The 25865-nt window shown below is 46.0% G+C and overlaps 1 protein-coding gene across 2 annotated transcripts in view; it reads right to left on the reverse strand.

Moving 5' to 3' along the window:
• Window positions 1–25865, reverse strand: part of LOC130272856 (vasoactive intestinal polypeptide receptor-like) — a 304671-nt gene that overhangs the window by 221075 nt on the left and 57731 nt on the right. For both annotated transcript variants that reach the window (XM_056518817.1, XM_056518818.1), the window contains exon 2: window positions 15050–15143. In XM_056518817.1, coding sequence (XP_056374792.1) covers window positions 15050–15143 — 94 coding nt within the window. The remainder of the gene's footprint in view (window positions 1–15049; window positions 15144–25865) is intronic.

Raw genomic sequence — 25865 nt, forward strand, 5'->3', positions numbered from 1 at the left:
AACATGACACAACTAATACACAACATGACACAACTAATGCACAACATGACACAACTAATGCACAACATGACACAACTAATACACAACATGACATAACTAATATACAACATGACACAACTAATACACAAGATGACACAACTAATGCACAACATGACACAACTAATACACAACCTGGCACAACTAATACACAACATGACATAACTAATACACAACATGACATAACTAATACACAACATGACATAACTAATGCATAACATGACACAACTAATACACAACATGACACAACTAATACACAACATGACACAACTAATACACAACAGGACATAACTAATACACAACATGACACAACTAATACACAACAGGACACAACTAATATACAACATGACACAACTAATGCACAACATGACATAACTAATACACAACATGACATAACTAATATACAACATGACATAACTAATATACAACATCGATACCCTCATTCTGATGCGGCGCTGATTGTAGACTTGGGCGCACGAAAAGACCAACTATTGGGTTCCGGACCTCCTGACCGTTGACCATGGGGCCATTTCATTACGGTCATGTCATGTCTCGACGACCTTCCACATCGGCTCATTCATCTATTTCAATAGATCAATAGATCCTCAACTATAAATTGTTTCCTTAACAAATCACTTCGAGGGCGACCACTTAGATAATGAAGAATGGGGGGAGGGGGTGAATTACTGACCTTAAATAACCTAGGAGTTTCTATATACAGTATTACCACATAGACCTTCTGCAGGAGAGCTCATTTGCATACCTTTTTACCCATAGAGCATTGCCCAAAAATTAGTCTTAAATGAATGGATGTATAACTACCTCAACATTAAAGGGGTACTCCACCCCTAGACATCTTATCCCTGAACCAAAGCATAGGGAAGCAGATGTATCATCGCGGGGGTTCTGGCCGTTGGACTCTCCGCGATCTCCAGGCCGGCACCGCTTAATTCTGAACATGAAAGCCCCCTCTATTGATGTATATGGGAAAGAGCTAGTACAAAGCCCTCACGCCTCCTCCCATAGACATGAATGGAGGGGGCATGACGGCTGTGGTCGCCTATCATCCAGCATGGAGCCGAGTTCACTCTGTGCACCAGATGACCGGGGTGCCGTGCTGGAGATGGGGGGGGGGGGGGGGCAGGGTGTCCCAGTTGCCAGACCCCGCGATCAGACATCTTATCACCTATCATTTGGATAGGAGATAAGATGTTTAGGGGCGGAGAACCCCTTTAAAGTCAGTGACAGCACGTTCATAATAACCAATGCAAACATCACTATCGGCAATGATTTAGATCCCGGACGAGCCCCCATATATTTTATTTAATCTTATATCTGACTCTTGCTGTTTCAGCTAATCTCCTAATGCACTTCTACTTTTTTTCTGTGATAGGAAAATCTTAAAGGGGTACTACCGTGCTGACAACTTATCCCCTATCTAAAGGATAGTGGATAAGTTGCCTGATCGCACGGGGTCCCGCCACTGGGGACCCCCGCGATCTCGCACGCAGAACCCCGCTCTCATCAGACCTGGAGCGAACATCGCTCCGGGTCTGATGACTGACGATCACGGGGCCGGAGTATTGTGATGTCACGGCTCTGTCCCCATGTGACGTCCCGCTCCGCCCCGTCAATGTAAGTCTATTGCAGCTGTCTCGCCCCCTGCCATAGACTTGCATTGAGGGGCGGAGCGTAACTTCACACGGGGGCGGAGCTGTGACTTCACGATCACCGACCCCGTCATCAGACCCGGAGAGAATGTTCGCTCCGGGACCTGATGAGAGCGGGGTGCTGCGTGCGAGATCGTGGGGGTCCCCAGCGCGATCAGGCAACTTATCCCCTTTCCTTTAGATAGGGGATAAGTTGTCAGCACGGTAGTACCCCTTTAAGAGCCAGGAGACATAAGAGCGGTGCAGATATTTAAAGGGGTACTTCACTGCCCCAGCGTTTGGAACATTTTTTTCCGAACGTTGAGTGCAGGCTGCGGGGGTCGTGACGTCACGGCCATGCCCCCTCAATGCACGTCTATGGGAGGGGGCGTGGCGGCCGCCACGCCCCCTCCCATAGACGTGCATTGAGGGGGTGTGGCGTGACGGCACGACCCCCGCAACCGGAACAAAATGTTCAGAACGCTGGGCAGTGGAGTACCCCTTTAACCCTTTGCTCCAACACTGGAGTCCGTCCATCTATTCCTGGTTTCTCATTCGACTTTACGTAAAGGAATTTTAAAGCAGCCACAACATGCAGGAAACGTGACTCGGAGCCGAGGAACCGCTGTCAGAACCTGCTTCACAATCGCGTCCTACTCCAGATAACAAAGATATCGGTGTTTACAGAAGCCCAGAGGAGGAGTGTTCTCTCCCTCCACAATGTATGTGCGGCTGGAACAACCGATATAGCGAGAGCAAATATTTGATCATGGGATAAACCGGGGGAAAATAGCAACAAGGTTTCCCATCTTGGCTTTCGTAGCCAAAAGGCTCGACCCGACCCATTATTATTTCATTTGTTTCCTTTGAACGGATTGATTTCTATAAATGGAACATTACATTGTAAGTGGCTTTACGTGCAAATAGACCTATTGTGAGGATGACCTAAAAGAAGAGCCATAGACAGGCTGGAGCATGTCCACCGTGATCCACGAATGTCACAACTAAGTAGGTATTTTAAAACAGTGGTCTCCAAAATGTGGCACTCCAGATGTTGCAAAACTACGTCCCCAAGCATTCAGGAGTTGTAGTTTTGAAATATCTGGAGGGCCACAGTTTGGAGACCACTGCTTTAAAACCACCAGTCCTTTTAGATCTTCCCCTTCCAAGCTTCAGCTGTCCTACGAGAGTCCATACCTTTTCCCATGTTCAGTAATGTAAAAAAAAAAAGGGAGCCATATCTGAGCAGGGAGCCGTATCTGAGCAGGGAGCCATATCTGAGCAGGGAACCATATCTGAGCAGGGAACCATATCTGAGCAGGGAGCCGTATCTGAGCAGGGAGCCATATCTGAGCAGGGGGCCATATATGAGCAGGGAGCCATATCTGAGCACGGAGCCATAGCTGAGCAGGGAACCATATCTGAGCAGGGAGCCATATCTGAGCAGGGAACGATATATGAGCAAGGAGCTTTAAATGAGCAGTGAACCATATCTAAGCAGGGAGCCATATCTGAGCAGGGAGCCATATCTGAGCAGGGGGGCATATCTGAGCAGGGAGCCATATATGAACAGGGAGCCATATCTGAGCAGGGAGCCATATGAGCCATATCTGAGCAGGGAGCCAAATATGAGCAGGGAGCCATATATGAACAGGGAACCATATCTGAGCAGGGAGCCATATCTGAGCAGGGAGCCATATCTGAGCAGGGAACCATATCTGAGCAGGGAGCCATATCTGAGCAGGGAGCCATATCTCAGCAGGGAGCCATATCTCAGCAGGGAGCCATATATCAGCAGGGAGCCATAACTGAGCAGGGAGCCATATCTGAGCAGGGAGCCATATATGAGCAGGGAGCCATATCTGAGCACGGAGCCATAACTGAGCAGGGAGCCATATCTGAGCAGGGAACGATATATGAGCAAGGAGCTTTAAATGAGCAGTGAACCATATCTAAGCAGGGAGCCATATCTGAGCAGGGGGGCATATCTGAGCAGGGAGCCATATATGAACAGGGAGCCATATCTGAGCAGGGAGCCATATGAGCCATATCTGAGCAGGGAGCCAAATATGAGCAGGGAGCCATATATGAACAGGGAACCATATCTGAGCAGGGAGCCATATCTGAGCAGGGAGCCATATCTGAGCAGGGAACCATATCTGAGCAGGGAGCCATATCTCAGCAGGGAGCCATATCTCAGCAGGGAGCCATATATCAGCAGGGAGCCATATCTCAGCAGGGAGCCATATCTCAGCAGGGAGCCATATCTCAGCAGGGAGCCATATCTCAGCAGGGAGCCATAACTGAGCAGGGAGCCATATCTGAGCAGGGAGCCATATCTCAGCAGGGAGCCATAACTGAGCAGGGAGCCATATATGAGCAAGGAGCCATATCTGATCATGAAGCCATATCTGAGCAGGGAGCCATATATGAACAGGGAGCCATATCTCAGCAGGGAGCCATATTTGAACAGGGAGCCATATATGAACAGGGAACCATATCTGAGCAGGGAGCCATATATGAACAGGGAGCCATATCTGAGCAGGGAGCCATATATGAACAGGGAACCATATCTGAGCAGGGAGCCAAATATGAGCAGGGAGCCATATATGAACAGGGAACCATATCTGAGCAGGGAGCCATATATGAACAGGGAACCATATCTGAGCAGGGAACCATATCTGAGCAGGGAGCCATATCTGAGCAGGGAACCATATCTGAGCAGGGAGCCATATCTCAGCAGGGAGCCATATCTCAGCAGGGAGCCATATCTCAGCAGGGAGCCATATCTCAGCAGGGAGCCATATCTCAGCAGGGAGCCATATCTCAGCAGGGAGCCATAACTGAGCAGGGAGCCATATCTGAGCAGGGAGCCATATCTCAGCAGGGAGCCATAACTGAGCAGGGAGCCATATATGAGCAAGGAGCCATATCTGAGCAGGGAGCCATATCTGAGCAGGGAGCCATATATGAACAGGGAGCCATATCTGATCATGAAGCCATATATGAGCAGGGAGCCATATCTGATCATGAAGCCATATCTGAGCAGGGAGCCATATATGAACAGGGAGCCATATCTCAACAGGGAGCCATATATGAACAGGGAGCCATATATGAACAGGGAACCATATCTGAGCAGGGAGCCATATATGAACAGGGAGCCATATCTGAGCAGGGAGTCATTTCTGAGCAGGGAGCCATATCTGAGCAGGGAGCCATATCTGAGCAGGGAGCCATATCTGAGCAGGGAGCCATATCTGAGCAGGGAGCCATATCTCATCAGGGAGCCATATCTCAGCAGGGAGCCAAATATGAGCAGGGAGCCATAACTGAGCAGGGAGCCATATCTGAGCAGGGAGCCATATCTGAGCAGGGAGCCATATCTGAGCAGGGAGCCTTATATGAGCAGGGAGCCATAACTGAGCAGGGAGCCATATATGAACAGGGAGCCATATCTGAGCAGGGAGCCATATCTGAGCAGGGAGCCATATATGAACAGGGAACCATATCTGAGCAGGGAGCCATTTCTGAGCAGGGAGCCATATCTGAGCAGGGAGCCATATCTCAGCAGGGAGCCATATATCAGCAGGGAACCATAACTGAGCAGGGAGCCATATCTGAGCAGGGAGCCATATCTGAGCAGGGAGCCTTATATGAGCAGGGAGCCTTATATGAGCAGGGAGCCATATCTGAGCAGGGAGCCATATCTGAGCAGGGAGCCATAACTGAGCAGGGAGCCATATCTGAAAGCCGATTTGAGTGTCTGAAACCAAACCAATGGTCTTCAAACACAGTGGCCCTCCAGATGTTGCAGGGAGTTGCGGTTTTGCAACATCTAGAGCACCATAATTAGGAGACCACTGGTCAGAACAAAAAAAATAATAATTCAACAAAAAGACATGTAAGCTAATTTTTAAAAGTAAAGTGCAGGGGGGGGGGGGGAGAAGATGAATAAAACTACAGTAGAGGAAAAGAAAAACATAACCAACTAAATAAAAATATAATGTTATTAATGAAAACATCCAAAATGAGACATCACTTTGCATAGCACAATATACTATATATATATATATATATATATATATATATACACACAAATAAATAGTTATGATTTACACATAAACCATAAGCAAAGCATATACAAAGGAACACAAATAATATATTTATATATATATATATATATATATATATATATATATATATATATATATATATAAAACTAGAACTGCGTTCCCAGGAAAGCTACGGTATATTAAAAAAAATAATATATATATATATATATATATATATATATATAAATATATATATACACACTGTATATATATATATATATATATATATATATATATATATATATATATATCCTATTTCAAGTGCAATTTTCTTTTACAAAAATAATTTTTTTACATAGACGGTAAATGCAACAAATCAGTGCACACTAAGCCACGCCCCTTTCAAGCACAAACAATACAAAAATGCTGAAGTAAAAAAAGTATATATATAGGGCACAGGATGGAAAACTAGTCAAAATAAAATTGAGCAGAAACAATAAGAAATGCCCCCCCCCCCCCCCACAGTCTTTTTAGGACGATGAGGAAAACGACAATCAAAATTTTCCGAAAATCAAGAAATCTAGCACATTAATCACAGTCGGAAAGTGACAGAAAGTCTCCGGAGGAGAGAATGTTCTGGCCTCAATATTCCTTAATTAATTTAACATTAGCGCCGCTGCCAAAGTCAATAGCCTGGACTGGTAGAATCCGCGCTGCGCTCAGCATACGGCGGCCATGCGTCCACCAGGAGCCAGCAACACGGGTTTTATCTCTAAGTCATTAGGCATATGGATATGAGAGCAAACACAGGAGGAGAAGACCATTGGGTGGAGGACCATTAGAGGACCAGAGAGGTGGGGGAGGGGGGAATTAAAAGATTAACGCATTTTACACCCAATGGTTGTGCAAAAAACAAATCAATCATTTCCCGGTTCTCCCGGCCACTTCTCTCCTCAGACCTCGTGGAGATAACACGATTGATGGATCTGGGTTAGCACAAAGCAATTAAGATAAAGTCACCATTTCTGGGAGTCGGGGCCTCTTGGGGAAATTTGGACGTGTTCTGCAGAAAAGAATTGCAAAATTCGAGGAAGTTCACATGTGAAGCCCAAAGAAAAAAAAACGTTGAAAAAAATAAAGAAAAACACATAAAACGGGGACAGGTCCGGGCTCTGGTGGGGGCAGCTGGAGAGTATGTAAGACCTAAAAGGACTGATGGTCCAGACCAGTGGTCTCCAAACTGGGTCCCTCCTAATCTGGCAAAACATTACACTATTTTTTCCTTTTTTCATGACCCTTGAGATCTTAGTTTTTTTTCTTTTATGCTGGAATACCCCTTTAAGGTTGGGACTCCAAAGTGACAAACTGTTAATATTATTCTACTAAAGCAAACACAGTTAATGTTTTCTATAGTGCTGACATGATCTGCAGCTCTGTACAGATTGTTCTAGGACCCGTTGGGGCTCTCTGTCTATTTTTCTGACCTCAGACACACACTAGGGACAATTTAGGAAACAGTAAAATGCACACAAGCTCCAAGTAGATGTTGTCCTTGTTTGGATCTGAACCCAGGACCCCGACACCGTAAGACAACATAGCTGACCGGTGAGCTCCAAGACAAGACTGACAGTGAGCTACAAGATAACAAGGCTGACCGGTGAGCTCAAAGACAACATGGCTGACCAGTGAGCTCCAAGATAACAAGGCTGACTAGTGAGCTCAAAGACAACATGGCTGACCAGTGAGCTCCAAGATAACATGGCTGATCGGTGAGCTCAAAGACAACATGGCTGACCAGTGAGCTCCAAGATAACAAGGCTGATCGGTGAGCTCAAAGACAACATGGCTGATCAGTGAGCTCAAAGACAACATGGCTGACCAGTGAGCTCCAAGATAACATGGCTGACCAGTGAGCTCCAAGATAACATGGTTGACCAGTGAGCTCAAAGACATCATGGCTGACGAGTGAGCTCCAAGATAACACGGTTCACCAGTGAGCTACAGGACAACAAGGCTGACCAGTGAGCTCCAAGATATCATGGCTGACAAGTAAGCTCCAAGATAACATGGCTGACCAGTGAGCTCCAAGACAACAATGCTGACCAGTGAGCTCCAAGATAACAAGGTTGACCAGTGAGCTCCAAGATAACAAGGCTGACCAGTGAGCTCCAAGATAAAAAAAAAAAGGCTGACCAGTGAGCTCCAAGATAAAAAAAAAGGATGACCAGTGAGCTCCACGATAACATGGCTGACCAGTGAGCTACAAGATAACAAGGCTGATCGGTGAGCTCAAAGACAACATGGCTGACCAGTGAGCTCCAAGATAACAAGACTGACAGTGAGCTCCAAGACAAGACTGACAGTGAGCTCCAAGACAAGACTGACAGTGAGCTACAAGATAACAAGGCTGACCGGTGAGCTCAAAGACAACATGGCTGACCAGTGAGCTCCAAGATAACAAGGCTGACTAGTGAGCTCAAAGACAACATGGCTGACCAGTGAGCTCCAAGATAACAAGGCTGACCAGTGAGCTCAAAGACAACATGGCTGACCAGTGAGCTCCAGGACAACAAGGCTGACCAGTGAGCTCCAAGATATCATGGCTGACAAGTGAGCTCCAAGATAACATGGCTGAATGGTGAGCTCCAAGATAACAAGGTTGACCAGTGAGCTCCAAGATAACAAGGCTGACCAGTGAGCTCCAAGATAAAAAAAAAGGCTGACCAGTGAGCTCCAAGATAAAATAGGCTGACCAGTGAGCTCCAAGATAACATTTCTGACAAGTGAGCTCCAAGATAACATGGCTGAATGGTGAGCTCCAAGATAACAAGGTTGACCAGTGAGCTCCAAGATAACAAGGCTGACCAGGGAGCTCCAAGATAAAAAAAAAAAAAAGGCTGACCAGTGAGCTCCAAGATAAAAAAGGCTGACCAGTGAGCTCCAAGATAAAAAAAAAAGGCTGACCAGTGAGCTCCAAGATAACATGGCTGACCAGTGAGCTCCAAGATAACATGGCTGACCAGTGAGCTCCAAGATAACATGGCTGACCAGTGAGCTCCAAGATAACATGGCTGACCAGTGAGCTCCAAGATAACATGGCTGACCAGTGAGCTCCAAGATAACATGGCTGACCAGTGAGCTCCAAGAGAACATGGCTGACCAGTGAGCTCCAAGAGAACATGGCTGACCAGTGAGCTCCAAGATAACATGGCTGATCAGTGAGCTCCAAAGAGAACATGGCTGATCAGTGAGCTCCAAAGAGAACATGGCTGACCAGTGAGCTCCAAGACAACAATGCTGACCCGTGAGCTCCAAGATAACAAGGCTGACCAGTGAGCTCCAAGATAACAAGGCTGACCCGTGAGCTCCAAGATAACAAGGCTGACCAGTGAGCTCCAAGATAACAAGGATGACCAGTGAGCTCCAAGATAACAAGGATGACCAGTGAGCTCCAAGATAGCAAGGCTGACCAGTGAGCTCCAAGATAACATGGCTGACCAGTGAGCTCCAAGATAACATGGCTGACCAGTGAGCTCCAAGATAATATGGCTGACCAGTGAGTTCCAAGATAACAAGGCAGATCAGTGAGCTCCAAAGAAAACATGGCTGATCAGTGAGCTCCATAATAACATGGCTGATCAGTGAGCTCCAAAGAGAACATGGCTGATCAGTGAGCTCCATGATAACATGGCTGATCAGTGAGCTCCAAAGAGAACATGGCTGATCAGTGAGCTCCATGATAACATGGCTGATCTGTGAGCTCCAAAGAGAACATGGCTGATCAGTGAGCTCCATGATAACATGGCTGATCAGTGAGCTCCAAAGAGAACAAGGCTGATCAGTGAGCTCCAAAGAGAACATGGCTGATCAGTGACCTCCAAGAGAACATGGCTGATCAGTGAGCTCCAAAGAGAACAAGGCTGATCAGTGAGCTCCAAAGAGAACAAGGCTGATCAGTGAGCTGCCACCACTTGAAATGAGAGAGAAGTATAAGATCAGGTTTATATTGAAGGTACATGAGATACTGGTGACTGCAATGTTCTGCAGCACTGGAAGGAGAATAAATAAGGTAACACTGTATATTAGGTGACTTTATATAAGAGGAGATGACATTGTGTCCGACCTCCTGCTTAAATACTAAGATGTGATCCTGGAGCCGCAGGACGGAAACAACTCAAGAACCTTCAGAAACCCAGACGGCAACAATGGAAACATCTTCATATACACAGAGACGTCCAAAGATCTCTGAGCAAGATATCTAGATATCCAAAGTATCTTCAGCGTGGATACAGACAAGGGGTGAAGGGCCTAGAGGAACAAGGCTATAGTACCTGAAAAAGAAGATTATTTTATCTATCTATCATTCTATCTATCTATCTATCTATCTATCTCATATCTATCTATCTATCTATCTCATATCTATCTATCTATCTATCTATCTCATATCTATCTATCTATCTATCTATCTCATATCTATCTATCTATCTCATATCTATCTATCTATCTCATATCTATCTATCTCATATCTATCTCATATCTATCTATCTATCTCTCATATCTATCTATCTATCTCATATCTATCTATCGATCTTATCTCATATCTATCTATCTATCTCATATCTATCTATCGATCTTATCTCATATCTATCTATCTATCTCATATCTATCTATCTATCTCATATCTATCTATCTATCTATCTATCTATCTTATCTCATATCTATCTATCTCATATCTATTTATCTATCTCATATCTATCTATCGATCTATCTCATATCTATCTATCGATCTATCTCATATCTATCTATCGATCTATCTCATATCTATCTATCGATCTATCTCATATCTATCTCATATCTATCCATCTATCTCATATCTATCCATCTATCTCAAATCTATCTATCGATCTTATCTCATATCTATCTATCTATCGATCTATCTCATATCTATCTATCTATCTATCTCTTATCTATCTCATATCTATCTCTCTCATATCTATAATTCCAACTGTACTGAACCCTTTTATAACCATCCATTCTGTCGAATATTCGGTGACATTTAACAAATTTTTGGCAAATTCTTCATTTTTCATTAACAGAACTATTCCAATCTCCAAGCAGACTTAATCCTCGCAGCCGCCCGGATCCTCAGTTATCTGCAGCGCGGAGGCCAAGACATCCATTATGGCGGTGACATGTCACTGGCGCCCTCCATCAGACACCTCTTCTTTCGTTTTTGGTGCCAAAAGCTGAGAAATCAGATATGTTTTCCACTAATTCCAAAAGTCTTAATTCTAGAAAAGTGATTGTTCCAAGTGACAGATCTCCAGATGCTGAATCCCAGACATGTCCCTACCAGGCATCCCCCCCCCTCACAGGGGAGTCTATCTATCTATCTACCTCATATTTATCTATCTATCTATCTATCTATCTATCTATCTATCTCATATCTATCTCTGTCATATCTATCTATCTAATATTTATCTATCTCATATCTATCTATCTCATATCTATCTAATATTTATCTATCTCATATCTATCTATCTATCTCATATCTATCTATCTATCTATCTATCTATCTATCTCATATCTATCTATCTTATATCTATCTCTCTCATATCTATCTATCTCATATCTATCTCATATCTATCTATCTCATATCTATCTAATATCTATCTCTCTCATATCTATCTATCTCACATCTATCTATCTATCTCATATCTATCTATCTATCTATCTATCTCATATCTATCTATCTATCTATCTATCTCTCTCATATCTATCTCTCTCATATATATCTCTCTCATATCTATCTATCTATCTCATATCTATCTATCTCATATCTATCTCTCTCATATCTATCTCTCTCATATCTATCTCTCTCATATCTATCTATCTATCTCATATCTATCTATCTCATATCTATCTATCTCATATCTATCTATCCCTCTCATATCTATCTATCTATCTATCTCATATCTATCTATCTGTATCTATCTATCTAATATCTATCTATCTATCTATCTCACATCTAGCAACAGGAGAATACAGCAGCACACTGCTAGCACAAAGATATAGATAAAACATGAGTATATAGATACAACATGAGATGCTATTCAGCTATGGTGCAGTAATGAAATAGTGAGATACTTAGCTTGCAATTTGGCGGCCAAATAGCTTGGACCGTCCCACCACGGTAAGGTGATCTCATTGGGACGGACCCTACACTATGAATATGCCTCTGTGTGAATAGATCAGCAGGTATTGCAAGATCTGGAACATCCAAATCACCTTATATACACCTGATAGAGGTGGGTGGGGTGCAAGAACCCACATGGAGGTAGCCACTCTCCCATATGCGTAATACAAACAAGAAATAAGTTGGCCAGCACTATTGATTCCAGACTATTATACGGACCTGGCTTACAGGTGCAAGCTACTGGGCTAAATATACAGCGACAGGAGAATACAACAGCACACTGCTAGCACAAAGATATAGATAAAACATGAGTATATAGATACAACATGAAAAGCTATTCAGCTATGGTGCCGTAATGAAATAGTGAGATACTTAGCTTGCAATTTGGCGGCCAAATAGCTTGAACCGTCCCACCACGGTAAGGTGATCTCATTGGGACGGACCCTACACTATGAATATGCCTCTGTGTGAATAGATCAGCAGGCATTGCAAGATCTGGAACATCCAAATCACCTTATATACACCTGATAGAGGTGGGTGGGGTGCAAGAACCAACATGGAGGTAGCCACTCCCCCATATGTGTAATACAAACAAGAAATAAGTTGGCCAGCACTATTGATTCCAAACTATTATATGGACCTGGCTTACAGGTACAAGCTGATGGGCTAAATATACAGCAACAGGAGAATACAGCAGCACACTGCTAGCACAAAGATATAGATTAAACATGAGTATATAGATACAACATGAAAAGCTATTTAGCTATGGTGCAGTAATGAAATAGTGAGATACTTAGCTTGCAATTTGGCACCCAAATAGCTTGAACCGTCCCACCACGGTAAGGTAATCTCATGCAATGCCTGCTGATCTATTCACACAGAGGCATATTCATAGTGTAGGGTCCATCCTAATGAGATCACCTTACCGTGGTGGGACAGTTCAAGCTATTTGGCCGCCAAATTGCAAGCTAAGTATCTCACTATTTCATTACTGCACCATAGCTGCATAGCTTTTCATGTTGTATCTATATACTCATGTTTTATCTATATCTTTGTGCTAGCAGTGTGCTGCTGTATTCTCCTGTTGCTGTATATTTAGCCCATCAGCTTGCACCTGTAAGCCAGGTCCATATAATAGTTTGGAATCAATAGTGCTGGCCAACTTATTTCTTGTTTGTATTACACATATGGGGGAGTGGCTACCTCCATGTTGGTTCTTGCACCCCACCCACCTCTATCAGGTGTATATAAGGTGATTTGGCTGTTCCAGATCTTGCAATGCCTGCTGATCTATTCACACAGAGGCATATTCATAGTGTAGGGTCCGTCCCAATGAGATCACCTTACCGTGGTGGGACGGTTCAAGCTATTTGGCAGCCAAATTGCAAGCTAAGTATCTCACTATTTCATTACTGCACCATAGCTGAATAGCTTCTCATGTTGTATCTATATACTCATGTTTTATCTATATCTTTGTGCTAGCAGTGTGCTGCTGTATTCTCCTGTTGCTGTATATTTAGCCCAGCAGCTTGCACCTGTAAGCCAGGTCCGTATAATAGTTTGGAATCAATAGTGCTGGCCAACTTATTTCTTGTTTGTATCTCATATCTATCTATCTATCTATCTATCTATCTATCTATCTCACGTCTATCTATCTATCTCATATCTATCTATCTAACTCATATCTATCTATCTAACTCATATCTATCTATCTCATATCTATCTATCTCTCTCTATCTATCTAATATATATCTATCTATCTCATATCTATCTATCCATCTCATATCTATCTATCTATCTCATTTTCTATCTAACTCATATCTATCTATCTCATATCTATCTATCTATCTCATATCTATCTATCTAACTCATATCTATCTATCTATCTCATATCTATCTATCTCATATCTATCTATCTATCTCTCTCTATCTATCTAATATATATCTATCTATCTCATATCTATCTATCCATCTCATATCTATCTATCTCATTTTCTATCTAACTCATATCTATCTATCTCATATCTATCTATCTCTCTATCTATCTCATATCTATCTATCTATCAGATGAGAAATTCAGGAGAGTGTTAAATCTCTCCTGTCATTGAGCTGATATTTTTTATGGGATGACAGGCAGGATTGGCAGTGGGGCCTGTTCATTCTCCTTCCTAGGCCAGGTCAGGTTTTCAGATGATCCCAGATCAGCACAGGTGCTGAAGACAGATCGTCACTGGGTGATAGGACTAGCTCAAAGTTATTCTGCTAATTCTGCTAGAAAGGCTGTGAGGATGCTGACAGTCAGATGGGATTTGTTTACTCAGGAAGGTTGCAGGTTGAAAAAGTGGACTATGTGGAAAGTGTCGGTGGTGTAAGGTAACACTTATAAAGTCTGTTTTGTGGAGTGGCCGGTAGTAAGCCACCTGTATAGTGGTCACTTAGAGCTGGACAAGCAGGTTTGTTTTGTTTTATGCCAATGTGAATACAGCTGTGCAGTAATCTGGATAAAATGTTCCTGCCACTTGCCCTACTCTATGGAGCTAAACTCCCACAGTGTATATATATATATATATCTCCAGAGAACGAAAGTATATACAAAACATAAACAACCACACGAAGAAACTTCTGTACATGCGAATACACCAAAGTTCCCCCATAATAGAGGAGATGAACAAGGAGCTCAGGTCTAATATCCTGGAGGCCACAAATAAGGCAAATAGAAACCATATGTGGCCCCTAGGCTGCCAGCTAGGCATAGATAGATACATACTGTACACAGAAAGAATACAGATAGATAGATATAAGATAGATATGAGAGAGATAGATAGATAAATACTGTACATAGAAAGAATACAGATAGATAGATATAAGATAGATATGAGAGAGATAGATAGATAAATACTGTACATAGAAATAAGACAGATAGATAGATATAAGATAGATATGAGATAGATAGATTTGAGATAGATATGAGATAGATAGATAGATAGATATGAGATAGATAGATATGAGATAGATAGATTTGAGATAGATAGATACGAGATAGATATGAGATAGATAGATAGATATGAGATAGATAGATAGATATGAGATAGATAGATAGATAGCTCTTCCAGTACCTGTGGTCTGGTTGTTGTAGTCCGGATGTTCTACGCACTCCGTATGTTTCTGATAGATTTGCTGCATGATGTTACATTCTGGCACACACTGTATCTGCAAACAGAAGAACCACATGTGAGGACACGAGATCACAATCTATATCCACCCCAAAACTCTCATATCCCTGTATACCCCCCGCCATATCCCTGTATACCCCCGCCATATCCCTGTATACCCCCGCCATATCCCTGTATAACCCCGCCATATCCGTGTATACCCCCCGCCATATCCCTGTATACCCCCGCCATATCCCTGTATACCCCCCGCCATATCCCTGTATACCACCCGCCATATCCCTGTAAACCCCCGCCATATCCCTGTATACCCCCGCCATATCCCTGTATACCCCCCGCCATATCCCTGTATACCCCCCGCCATATCCCTGTATACCCCCGCCATATCCCTGCATACCCCCCGCCATATCCCCAAATACCCTCCGCCATATCCCTGTATACCCCCCGCCATATCCCTGTATACCCCCGCCATATCCCTGTATACCCCCGCCATATCCCTGTATACCCCCCGCCATATCCCCATATACTCTCCGCCATATTCCCGTATACCCCCCGCCATATCCCCATATATCCCCTGCCATATCCCCATATACCCCCGCCAAATCCCCATATACCCCCGCCAAATCCCCATATACCCCCCGCCATATCCCCATATACCCCCCACCATATCCCCATATACCCCCGCCATATCCCCGCATACCCCCCGCCATATCCCCGCATACCCCCCGCCATATCCCCATATACCCCCCGCCATATCCCCATATACCCCCCGCCATATCCCCGTATACCCCCCGTCATATCCCCGTATACCCCCGCCATATCCCCACCATATCCCCGTATACCTCCCGCCATATCCCCGTATACCTCCCGCCATATCCCCGTATACCCCCGCCATATCCCTGTATACCCCTGCCATATCCCCATATACCCCCCGCCATATCCCCGTATACCCCCGCCATATCCCCGTATACCCCCTGCCATATCCCCGTATACCCTCGCCATATCCCTGTATACCCCCCCGCCATATCCCTGTATACCCCCCGCCATATCCCTGTATACCACATCCCCCCTCCACGTGCGGCTCTACAGTCCTTGGACTCGTGGTTTCTCCCTGAGGACATCCAGAATCAGCTCCAACCTCACAATGTGGACGCCATCCCTGTGGAATATTTGTCCGCTGACTCGTCCGCCATCACTATGGTATGTGGCGAGTGAAGATATCAAGATCTCGCGGACGCCGTGAGGAATTTACATGATTACAAACAATTTAAGCAAAACAAGCAACCTGGACACTACATCCTCTCTGCACCATGACAGAACGCAGAACCCCACAACTGCACAACCCTACACAACACAAATAAATAAAGGGAACATCACATCTGAGGGAGGGCCAGTAATGCCCAACTACAGGTCACAACCCTACACAACACCGCACAACACGATAAAGGGAACATGAGGGGCCATCACATCTGAGGGAGGGCCAGTAATGCCCAACTACAGACTACAACCCTACACAACACCGCACAACACGATAAAGGGAACATCACATCTGAGGGAGGGCCAGTAATGCCCAACTACAGACCACAACCCTACACAACATCGCACAACACGATAAAGGGAACATGAGGGGCCATCACATCTGAGGGAGGGCCAGTAATGCCCAACTACAGGCTGCAACCCTACACAACACCGCACTACACGATAAAGGGAACATGAGGGAACATCACATCTGAGGGAGGGCCAGTAATGCCCAACTACAGGTCACAACCCTACACAACACCGCACAACACGATAAAGGGAACATGAGGGGCCATCACATCTGAGGGAGGGCCAGTAATGCCCAACTACAGGCTGCAACCCTACACAACATCGCACAACACGATAAAGGGAACATGAGGGGCCATCACATCTGAGGGAGGGCCAGTAATGCCCAACTACAGGTCACAACCCTACACAACACCGCTCTACATGATAAAGGGAACATGAGGGGCCATCACATCTGAGGGAGGGCCAGTAATGCCCAACTACAGACCACAACCCTACACAACACCGCACAACACGATAATGTGAACATCACATCTGAGGGAGGGCCAGTAATGCCCAACTACAGGTCACAACCCTACACAACACCGCTCTACATGATAAAGGGAACATGAGGGGCCATCACATCTGAGGGAGGGCCAGTAATGCCCAACTACAGACCACAACCCTACACAACACCGCACAACACGATAAAGGGAACATGAGGGGCCATCACATCTGAGGGAGGGCCAGTAATGCCCAACTACAGACCACAACACTACACAACACCGCTCTACATGGTAAAGGGAACATCACATCTGAGGGAGGGCCAGTAATGCCCAACTACAGGTCACAACCCTACACAACACCGCACAACACGATAAAGGGAACATGAGGGGCCATCACATCTGAGGGAGGGCCAGTAATGCCCAACTACAGACTACAACCCTACACAACACCGCACAACACGATAAAGGGAACATCACATCTGAGGGAGGGCCAGTAATGCCCAACTACAGACCACAACCCTACACAACATCGCACAACACGATAAAGGGAACATGAGGGGCCATCACATCTGAGGGAGGGCCAGTAATGCCCAACTACAGGCTGCAACCCTACACAACACCGCACTACACGATAAAGGGAACATGAGGGAACATCACATCTGAGGGAGGGCCAGTAATGCCCAACTACAGGTCACAACCCTACACAACACCGCACAACACGATAAAGGGAACATGAGGGGCCATCACATCTGAGGGAGGGCCAGTAATGCCCAACTACAGGCTGCAACCCTACACAACATCGCACAACACGATAAAGGGAACATGAGGGGCCATCACATCTGAGGGAGGGCCAGTAATGCCCAACTACAGGTCACAACCCTACACAACACCACTCTACATGATAAAGGGAACATGAGGGGCCATCACATCTGAGGGAGGGCCAGTAATGCCCAACTACAGACCACAACCCTACACAACACCGCACAACACGATAATGTGAACATCACATCTGAGGGAGGGCCAGTAATGCCCAACTACAGGTCACAACCCTACACAACACCGCTCTACATGATAAAGGGAACATGAGGGGCCATCACATCTGAGGGAGGGCCAGTAATGCCCAACTACAGACCACAACCCTACACAACACCGCACAACACGATAAAGGGAACATGAGGGGCCATCACATCTGAGGGAGGGCCAGTAATGCCCAACTACAGACCACAACCCTACACAACACCGCTCTACATGATAAAGGGAACATGAGGGGCCATCACATCTGAGGGAGGGCCAGTAATGCCCAACTACAGGCTGCAACCCTAAACAACACCGCACTACATGGTAAAGGGAACATCACATCTGAGGGAGGGCCAGTAATGCCCAACTACAGGTCACAACCCTACACAACACCGCACAACACGATAAAGGGAACATGAGGGGCCATCACATCTGAGGGAGGGCCAGTATTGCCCAACTACAGACCACAACCCTACACAACACCGCACAACACGATAAAGGGAACATGAGGGGCCATCACATCTGAGGGAGGGCCAGTAATGCCCAACTACAGGCTGCAACCCTAAACAAAACCGCACTACATGGTAAAGGGAACATCACATCTGAGAGAGGGCCAGTAATGCCCAACTACAGGCTGCAACCCTACACAACACCGCACTAGATGGTAAAGGGAACATCACATCTGAGAGAGGGCCAGTAATGCCCAACTACAGGCTGCAACCCTAAACAACACCGCACTACATGGTAAAGGGAACATCACATTTGAGGGAGGGCCAGTAATGCCCAACTACAGGCTGCAACCCTAAACAACACCGCACTACATGGTAAAGGGAACATCACATCTGAGGGAGGGCCAGTAATGCCCAACTACAGGTCACAACCCTACACAACACCGCTCTACACTACATGGTAAAGGGAACATGAGGGGCCATCACATCTGAGGGGAGCCCCATCTATTTATCAAATAGGCTACAAAAATACCCATAAGGGCCTGAATAAGAGCATGCAGAATAGGCCCCGCCCCTGCACAGTCTTTACGTACAGGGCAGTCACATGACAATGTCAGGCAGAGTTCCAAATTTAAGGAACACGTGCCCACTGAAGTCCATCTTTGAGAGGGCATCATGCTGTCCCCAGTCCTAGGTACCAAGGGTCCAACAGCGCCATTCGTAGATGACTTAGGAGCCATTCGCTAAGGTCTATATGGGGCCAGTATAAGGAACCTCTGTACCACTAAGGTCTATATGGGGCCAGTATGGGGAACCTCTCTACCACTAAGGACTATATGAGGCCAGTATGGGGAACCTCTCTACCACTAAGGTCTATATGGGGCCAGTATAGGGAACCTCTCTACCACTAAGGTCTATATGGGGCCAGTATGGGGAACCTCTCTACCACTAAGGTCTATATGGGGCCAGTATAAGGAACCTCTATACCACTAAGGTCTATATGTGGCCAGTATAAGGAACCTCTCAACCACTAAGGTCTATATGGGGCCAGTATAGGGAACCTCTATACCACTAAGGTCTATATGGGGCCAGTATAGGGAACCTCTCTACCACTAAGGTCTATATGGGGCCCGTATAGGGAACCTCTATACCACTAAGGTCTATATGGGGCCAGTATAAGGAACCTCTATACCACTAAGGGCTATATGGGGCCAGTATGGGGAACCTCTATACCACTAAGGTCTATATGGGGCCAGTATAGGGAACCTCTCTACCACTAAGGTCTATATGGGGCCAGTATAGGTAACCTCTCTACCACTTAGGTCTATATGGGGCCAGTATAAGGAACCTCTCTACCACTAAGGTCTATATGGGGCCAGTATGGGGAACCTCTCTATCACTAAGGTCTATATGGGGCCAGTATAAGGAACCTCTCTACCACTAAGGTCTATATGGGGCCAGTATAGGGAACCTCTCTACCACTAAGGTCTATATGGGGCCAGTATAGGGAACCTCTCTACCACTTAGGTCTATATGGGGCCAGTATAAGGAACCTCTTTACCACTAAGGTCTATATGGGGCCAGTATGGGGAACCTCTCTACCACTAAGGTCTATATGGGTCCAGTATAAGGAACCTCTATACCACTAAGGTCTATATGGGGCCCGTATAGGGAACCTCTATACCACTAAGGTCTATATGGGGCCAGTATGGGGAACCTCTCTACCACTAAGGTCTATATGGGGCCAGTATAGGGAACCTCTCTACCACTAAGGTCTATATGGGGCCAGTATAAGGAACCTCTCTACCACTAAGGTCTATATGGGGCCAGTATGGGGAGCTTCTATACCACTAAGGTCTATATGGGGCCAGTATAGGGAACCTCTCTACCACTTAGGTCTATATGGGGCCAGTATAAGGAACCTCTCTACCACTAAGGTCTATATGGGGCCAGTATAGGGAGCTTCTATACCACTAAGGTCTATATGGGGCCAGTATGGGGAACCTCTCTACCACTAAGGTCTATATGGGGCAAGTATGGGGAACCTCTCTACCACTAAGGTCTATATGGGGCCAGTATGGGGAACCTCTCTACCACTTAGGTCTATATGGGGCCAGTATGGGGAACCTCTCTACCACTAAGGTCTATATGGGGCCAGTATGGGGAACCTCTCTACCACTAAGGTCTATATGGGGCCAGTATAAGGAACCTCTCTACCACTAAGGTCTATATGGGGCCAGTATAGGGAACCTCTCTACCACTAAGGTCTATATGGGGCCAGTATAGGGAACCTCTCTACCACTTAGGTCTATATGGGGCCAGTATAAGGAACCTCTCTACCACTAAGGTCTATATGGGGCCAGTATGGGGAACCTCTCTACCACTAAGGTCTATATGGGTCCAGTATAAGGAACCTCTATACCACTAAGGTCTATATGGGGCCCGTATAGGGAACCTCTATACCACTAAGGTCTATATGGGGCCAGTATGGGGAACCTCTCTACCACTAAGGTCTATATGGGGCCAGTATAGGGAACCTCTCTACCACTAAGGTCTATATGGGGCCAGTGTAGGGAACCTCTCTACAACTAAGGTCTATATGGGGCCAGTATAGGGAACCTCTCTACCACTAAGGTCTATATGGGGCCAGTATAAGGAACCTCTCTACCACTAAGGTCTATATGGGGCCAGTATGGGGAGCTTCTATACCACTAAGGTCTATATGGGGCCAGTATAGGGAACCTCTCTACCACTTAGGTCTATATGGGGCCAGTATAAGGAACCTCTCTACCACTAAGGTCTATATGGGGCCAGTATGGGGAGCTTCTATACCACTAAGGTCTATATGGGGCCAGTATGGGGAACCTCTCTACCACTAAGGTCTATATGGGGCAAGTATGGGGAACCTCTCTACCACTAAGGTCTATATGGGGCCAGTATGGGGAACCTCTCTACCACTAAGGTCTATATGGGGCCAGTATGGGGAACCTCTCTACCACTAAGGTCTATATGGGGCCAGTATGGGGAACCTCTCTACCACTAAGGTCTATATGGGGCCAGTATAGGGAACCTCTCTACCACTAAGGTCTATATGGGGCCAGTATAAGGAACCTCTCTACCACTAAGGTCTATATGGGGCCAGTATAAGGAACCTCTCTACCACTAAGGTCTATATGGGGCCAGTATGGGGAGCTTCTATACCACTAAGGTCTATATGGGGCCAGTATAGGGAACCTCTCTACCACTTAGGTCTATATGGGGCCAGTATAAGGAACCTCTCTACCACTAAGGTCTATATGGGGCCAGTATGGGGAGCTTCTATACCACTAAGGTCTATATGGGGCCAGTATGGGGAACCTCTCTACCACTAAGGACTATATGAGGCCAGTATGGGGAACCTCTCTACCACTAAGGTCTATATGGGGCCAGTATAGGGAACCTCTCTACCACTAAGGTCTATATGGGGCCAGTATGGGGAACCTCTCTACCACTAAGGTCTATATGGGGCCAGTATAGGGAACCTCTCTACCACTTAGGTCTATATGGGGCCAGTATAAGGAACCTCTCTACCACTAAGGTCTATATGGGGCCAGTATGGGGAACCTCTCTACCACTAAGGACTATATGAGGCCAGTATGGGGAACCTCTCTACCACTAAGGTCTATATGGGGCCAGTATAGGGAACCTCTCTACCACTAAGGTCTATATGGGGCCAGTATGGGGAACCTCTCTACCACTAAGGTCTATATGGGGCCAGTATAAGGAACCTCTATACCACTAAGGTCTATATGTGGCCAGTATAAGGAACCTCTCAACCACTAAGGTCTATATGGGGCCAGTATAGGGAACCTCTATACCACTAAGGTCTATATGGGGCCAGTATAGGGAACCTCTCTACCACTAAGGTCTATATGGGGCCCGTATAGGGAACCTCTATACCACTAAGGTCTATATGGGGCCAGTATAAGGAACCTCTATACCACTAAGGGCTATATGGGGCCAGTATGGGGAACCTCTATACCACTAAGGTCTATATGGGGCCAGTATAGGGAACCTCTCTACCACTAAGGTCTATATGGGGCCAGTATAGGTAACCTCTCTACCACTTAGGTCTATATGGGGCCAGTATAAGGAACCTCTCTACCACTAAGGTCTATATGGGGCCAGTATGGGGAACCTCTCTATCACTAAGGTCTATATGGGGCCAGTATAAGGAACCTCTCTACCACTAAGGTCTATATGGGGCCAGTATAGGGAACCTCTCTACCACTAAGGTCTATATGGGGCCAGTATAGGGAACCTCTCTACCACTTAGGTCTATATGGGGCCAGTATAAGGAACCTCTTTACCACTAAGGTCTATATGGGGCCAGTATGGGGAACCTCTCTACCACTAAGGTCTATATGGGTCCAGTATAAGGAACCTCTATACCACTAAGGTCTATATGGGGCCCGTATAGGGAACCTCTATACCACTAAGGTCTATATGGGGCCAGTATGGGGAACCTCTCTACCACTAAGGTCTATATGGGGCCAGTATAGGGAACCTCTCTACCACTAAGGTCTATATGGGGCCAGTATAAGGAACCTCTCTACCACTAAGGTCTATATGGGGCCAGTATGGGGAGCTTCTATACCACTAAGGTCTATATGGGGCCAGTATAGGGAACCTCTCTACCACTTAGGTCTATATGGGGCCAGTATAAGGAACCTCTCTACCACTAAGGTCTATATGGGGCCAGTATAGGGAGCTTCTATACCACTAAGGTCTATATGGGGCCAGTATGGGGAACCTCTCTACCACTAAGGTCTATATGGGGCAAGTATGGGGAACCTCTCTACCACTAAGGTCTATATGGGGCCAGTATGGGGAACCTCTCTACCACTTAGGTCTATATGGGGCCAGTATGGGGAACCTCTCTACCACTAAGGTCTATATGGGGCCAGTATGGGGAACCTCTCTACCACTAAGGTCTATATGGGGCCAGTATAAGGAACCTCTCTACCACTAAGGTCTATATGGGGCCAGTATAGGGAACCTCTCTACCACTAAGGTCTATATGGGGCCAGTATAGGGAACCTCTCTACCACTTAGGTCTATATGGGGCCAGTATAAGGAACCTCTCTACCACTAAGGTCTATATGGGGCCAGTATGGGGAACCTCTCTACCACTAAGGTCTATATGGGTCCAGTATAAGGAACCTCTATACCACTAAGGTCTATATGGGGCCCGTATAGGGAACCTCTATACCACTAAGGTCTATATGGGGCCAGTATGGGGAACCTCTCTACCACTAAGGTCTATATGGGGCCAGTATAGGGAACCTCTCTACCACTAAGGTCTATATGGGGCCAGTGTAGGGAACCTCTCTACAACTAAGGTCTATATGGGGCCAGTATAGGGAACCTCTCTACCACTAAGGTCTATATGGGGCCAGTATAAGGAACCTCTCTACCACTAAGGTCTATATGGGGCCAGTATAAGGAACCTCTCTACCACTAAGGTCTATATGGGGCCAGTATGGGGAGCTTCTATACCACTAAGGTCTATATGGGGCCAGTATAGGGAACCTCTCTACCACTTAGGTCTATATGGGGCCAGTATAAGGAACCTCTCTACCACTAAGGTCTATATGGGGCCAGTATGGGGAGCTTCTATACCACTAAGGTCTATATGGGGCCAGTATGGGGAACCTCTCTACCACTAAGGTCTATATGGGGCAAGTATGGGGAACCTCTCTACCACTAAGGTCTATATGGGGCCAGTATGGGGAACCTCTCTACCACTAAGGTCTATATGGGGCCAGTATGGGGAACCTCTCTACCACTAAGGTCTATATGGGGCCAGTATGGGGAACCTCTCTACCACTAAGGTCTATATGGGGCCAGTATAGGGAACCTCTCTACCACTAAGGTCTATATGGGGCCAGTATAAGGAACCTCTCTACCACTAAGGTCTATATGGGGCCAGTATAAGGAACCTCTCTACCACTAAGGTCTATATGGGGCCAGTATGGGGAGCTTCTATACCACTAAGGTCTATATGGGGCCAGTATAGGGAACCTCTCTACCACTTAGGTCTATATGGGGCCAGTATAAGGAACCTCTCTACCACTAAGGTCTATATGGGGCCAGTATGGGGAGCTTCTATACCACTAAGGTCTATATGGGGCCAGTATGGGGAACCTCTCTACCACTAAGGTCTATATGGGGCAAGTATGGGGAACCTCTCTACCACTAAGGTCTATATGGGGCCAGTATGGGGAACCTCTCTACCACTAAGGTCTATATGGGGCCAGTATGGGGAACCTCTCTACCACTAAGGTCTATATGGGGCCAGTATGGGGAACCTCTCTACCACTAAGGTCTATATGGGGCCAGTATAGGGAACCTCTCTACCACTAAGGTCTATATGGGGCCAGTATAAGGAACCTCTCTACCACTAAGGTCTATATGGGGCCAGTATAAGGAACCTCTCTACCACTAAGGTCTATATGGGGCCAGTATGGGGAGCTTCTATACCACTAAGGTCTATATGGGGCCAGTATAGGCAACCTCTCTACCACTAAGGTCTATATGGGGCCAGTATGGGGAGCTTCTATACCACTAAGGTCTATATGGGGCCAGTATGGGGAACCTCTCTACCACTAAGGTCTATATGGGGCAAGTATGGGGAACCTCTCTACCACTAAGGTCTATATGGGGCCAATATGGATGGAAGCAAGAACTGTTTCTATTCCCTGACAGCAAGCAGAGAGGATGTGGATGATAAGGAGCTGGAACACAAAGTATATCAGGAAGTGACAAGATGATCTCCAGGGGAGAGTGTGACGCCATCCGCTGGTGTAATCCGCTATTATGTGTCCTATAAAGCCTCCGCCGCCTCTCATCTCAGATACCAATGTTCCCATCAGCAAATAAAACAACCTCTCGAAACTTCAAGTAAAGAAGCGACGTCTTATAAATCCCTCCCATAATCCTCTGCTGTAATTTGTTTGCACACGAGGCAATTACTTTGGATGAAGACAAAAGGGAAAGACGACGGATTTAGTGAGCGGCAGAAAAATCACAGGAATGTTTTTTATTCAGCTGGTTCCATTAATGTGGCAGGACAAGCCCCAACCTGCTCCGTGCTGCCCTGACCTGCCCACCGTGCCCCATCATGCCCACCCTGTCCTATCCAGCCCCAAGCTGTCCCCTCCTGCCCACCCTGCCCCATGCTGCCCATTGTGCCCCACCCTGCCCACCGTGCCCCATCATGCCCAC

This window comes from Hyla sarda, chromosome 5, assembly GCF_029499605.1.
Source record: "Hyla sarda isolate aHylSar1 chromosome 5, aHylSar1.hap1, whole genome shotgun sequence".
Lineage (NCBI taxonomy): Eukaryota > Metazoa > Chordata > Amphibia > Anura > Hylidae > Hyla > Hyla sarda.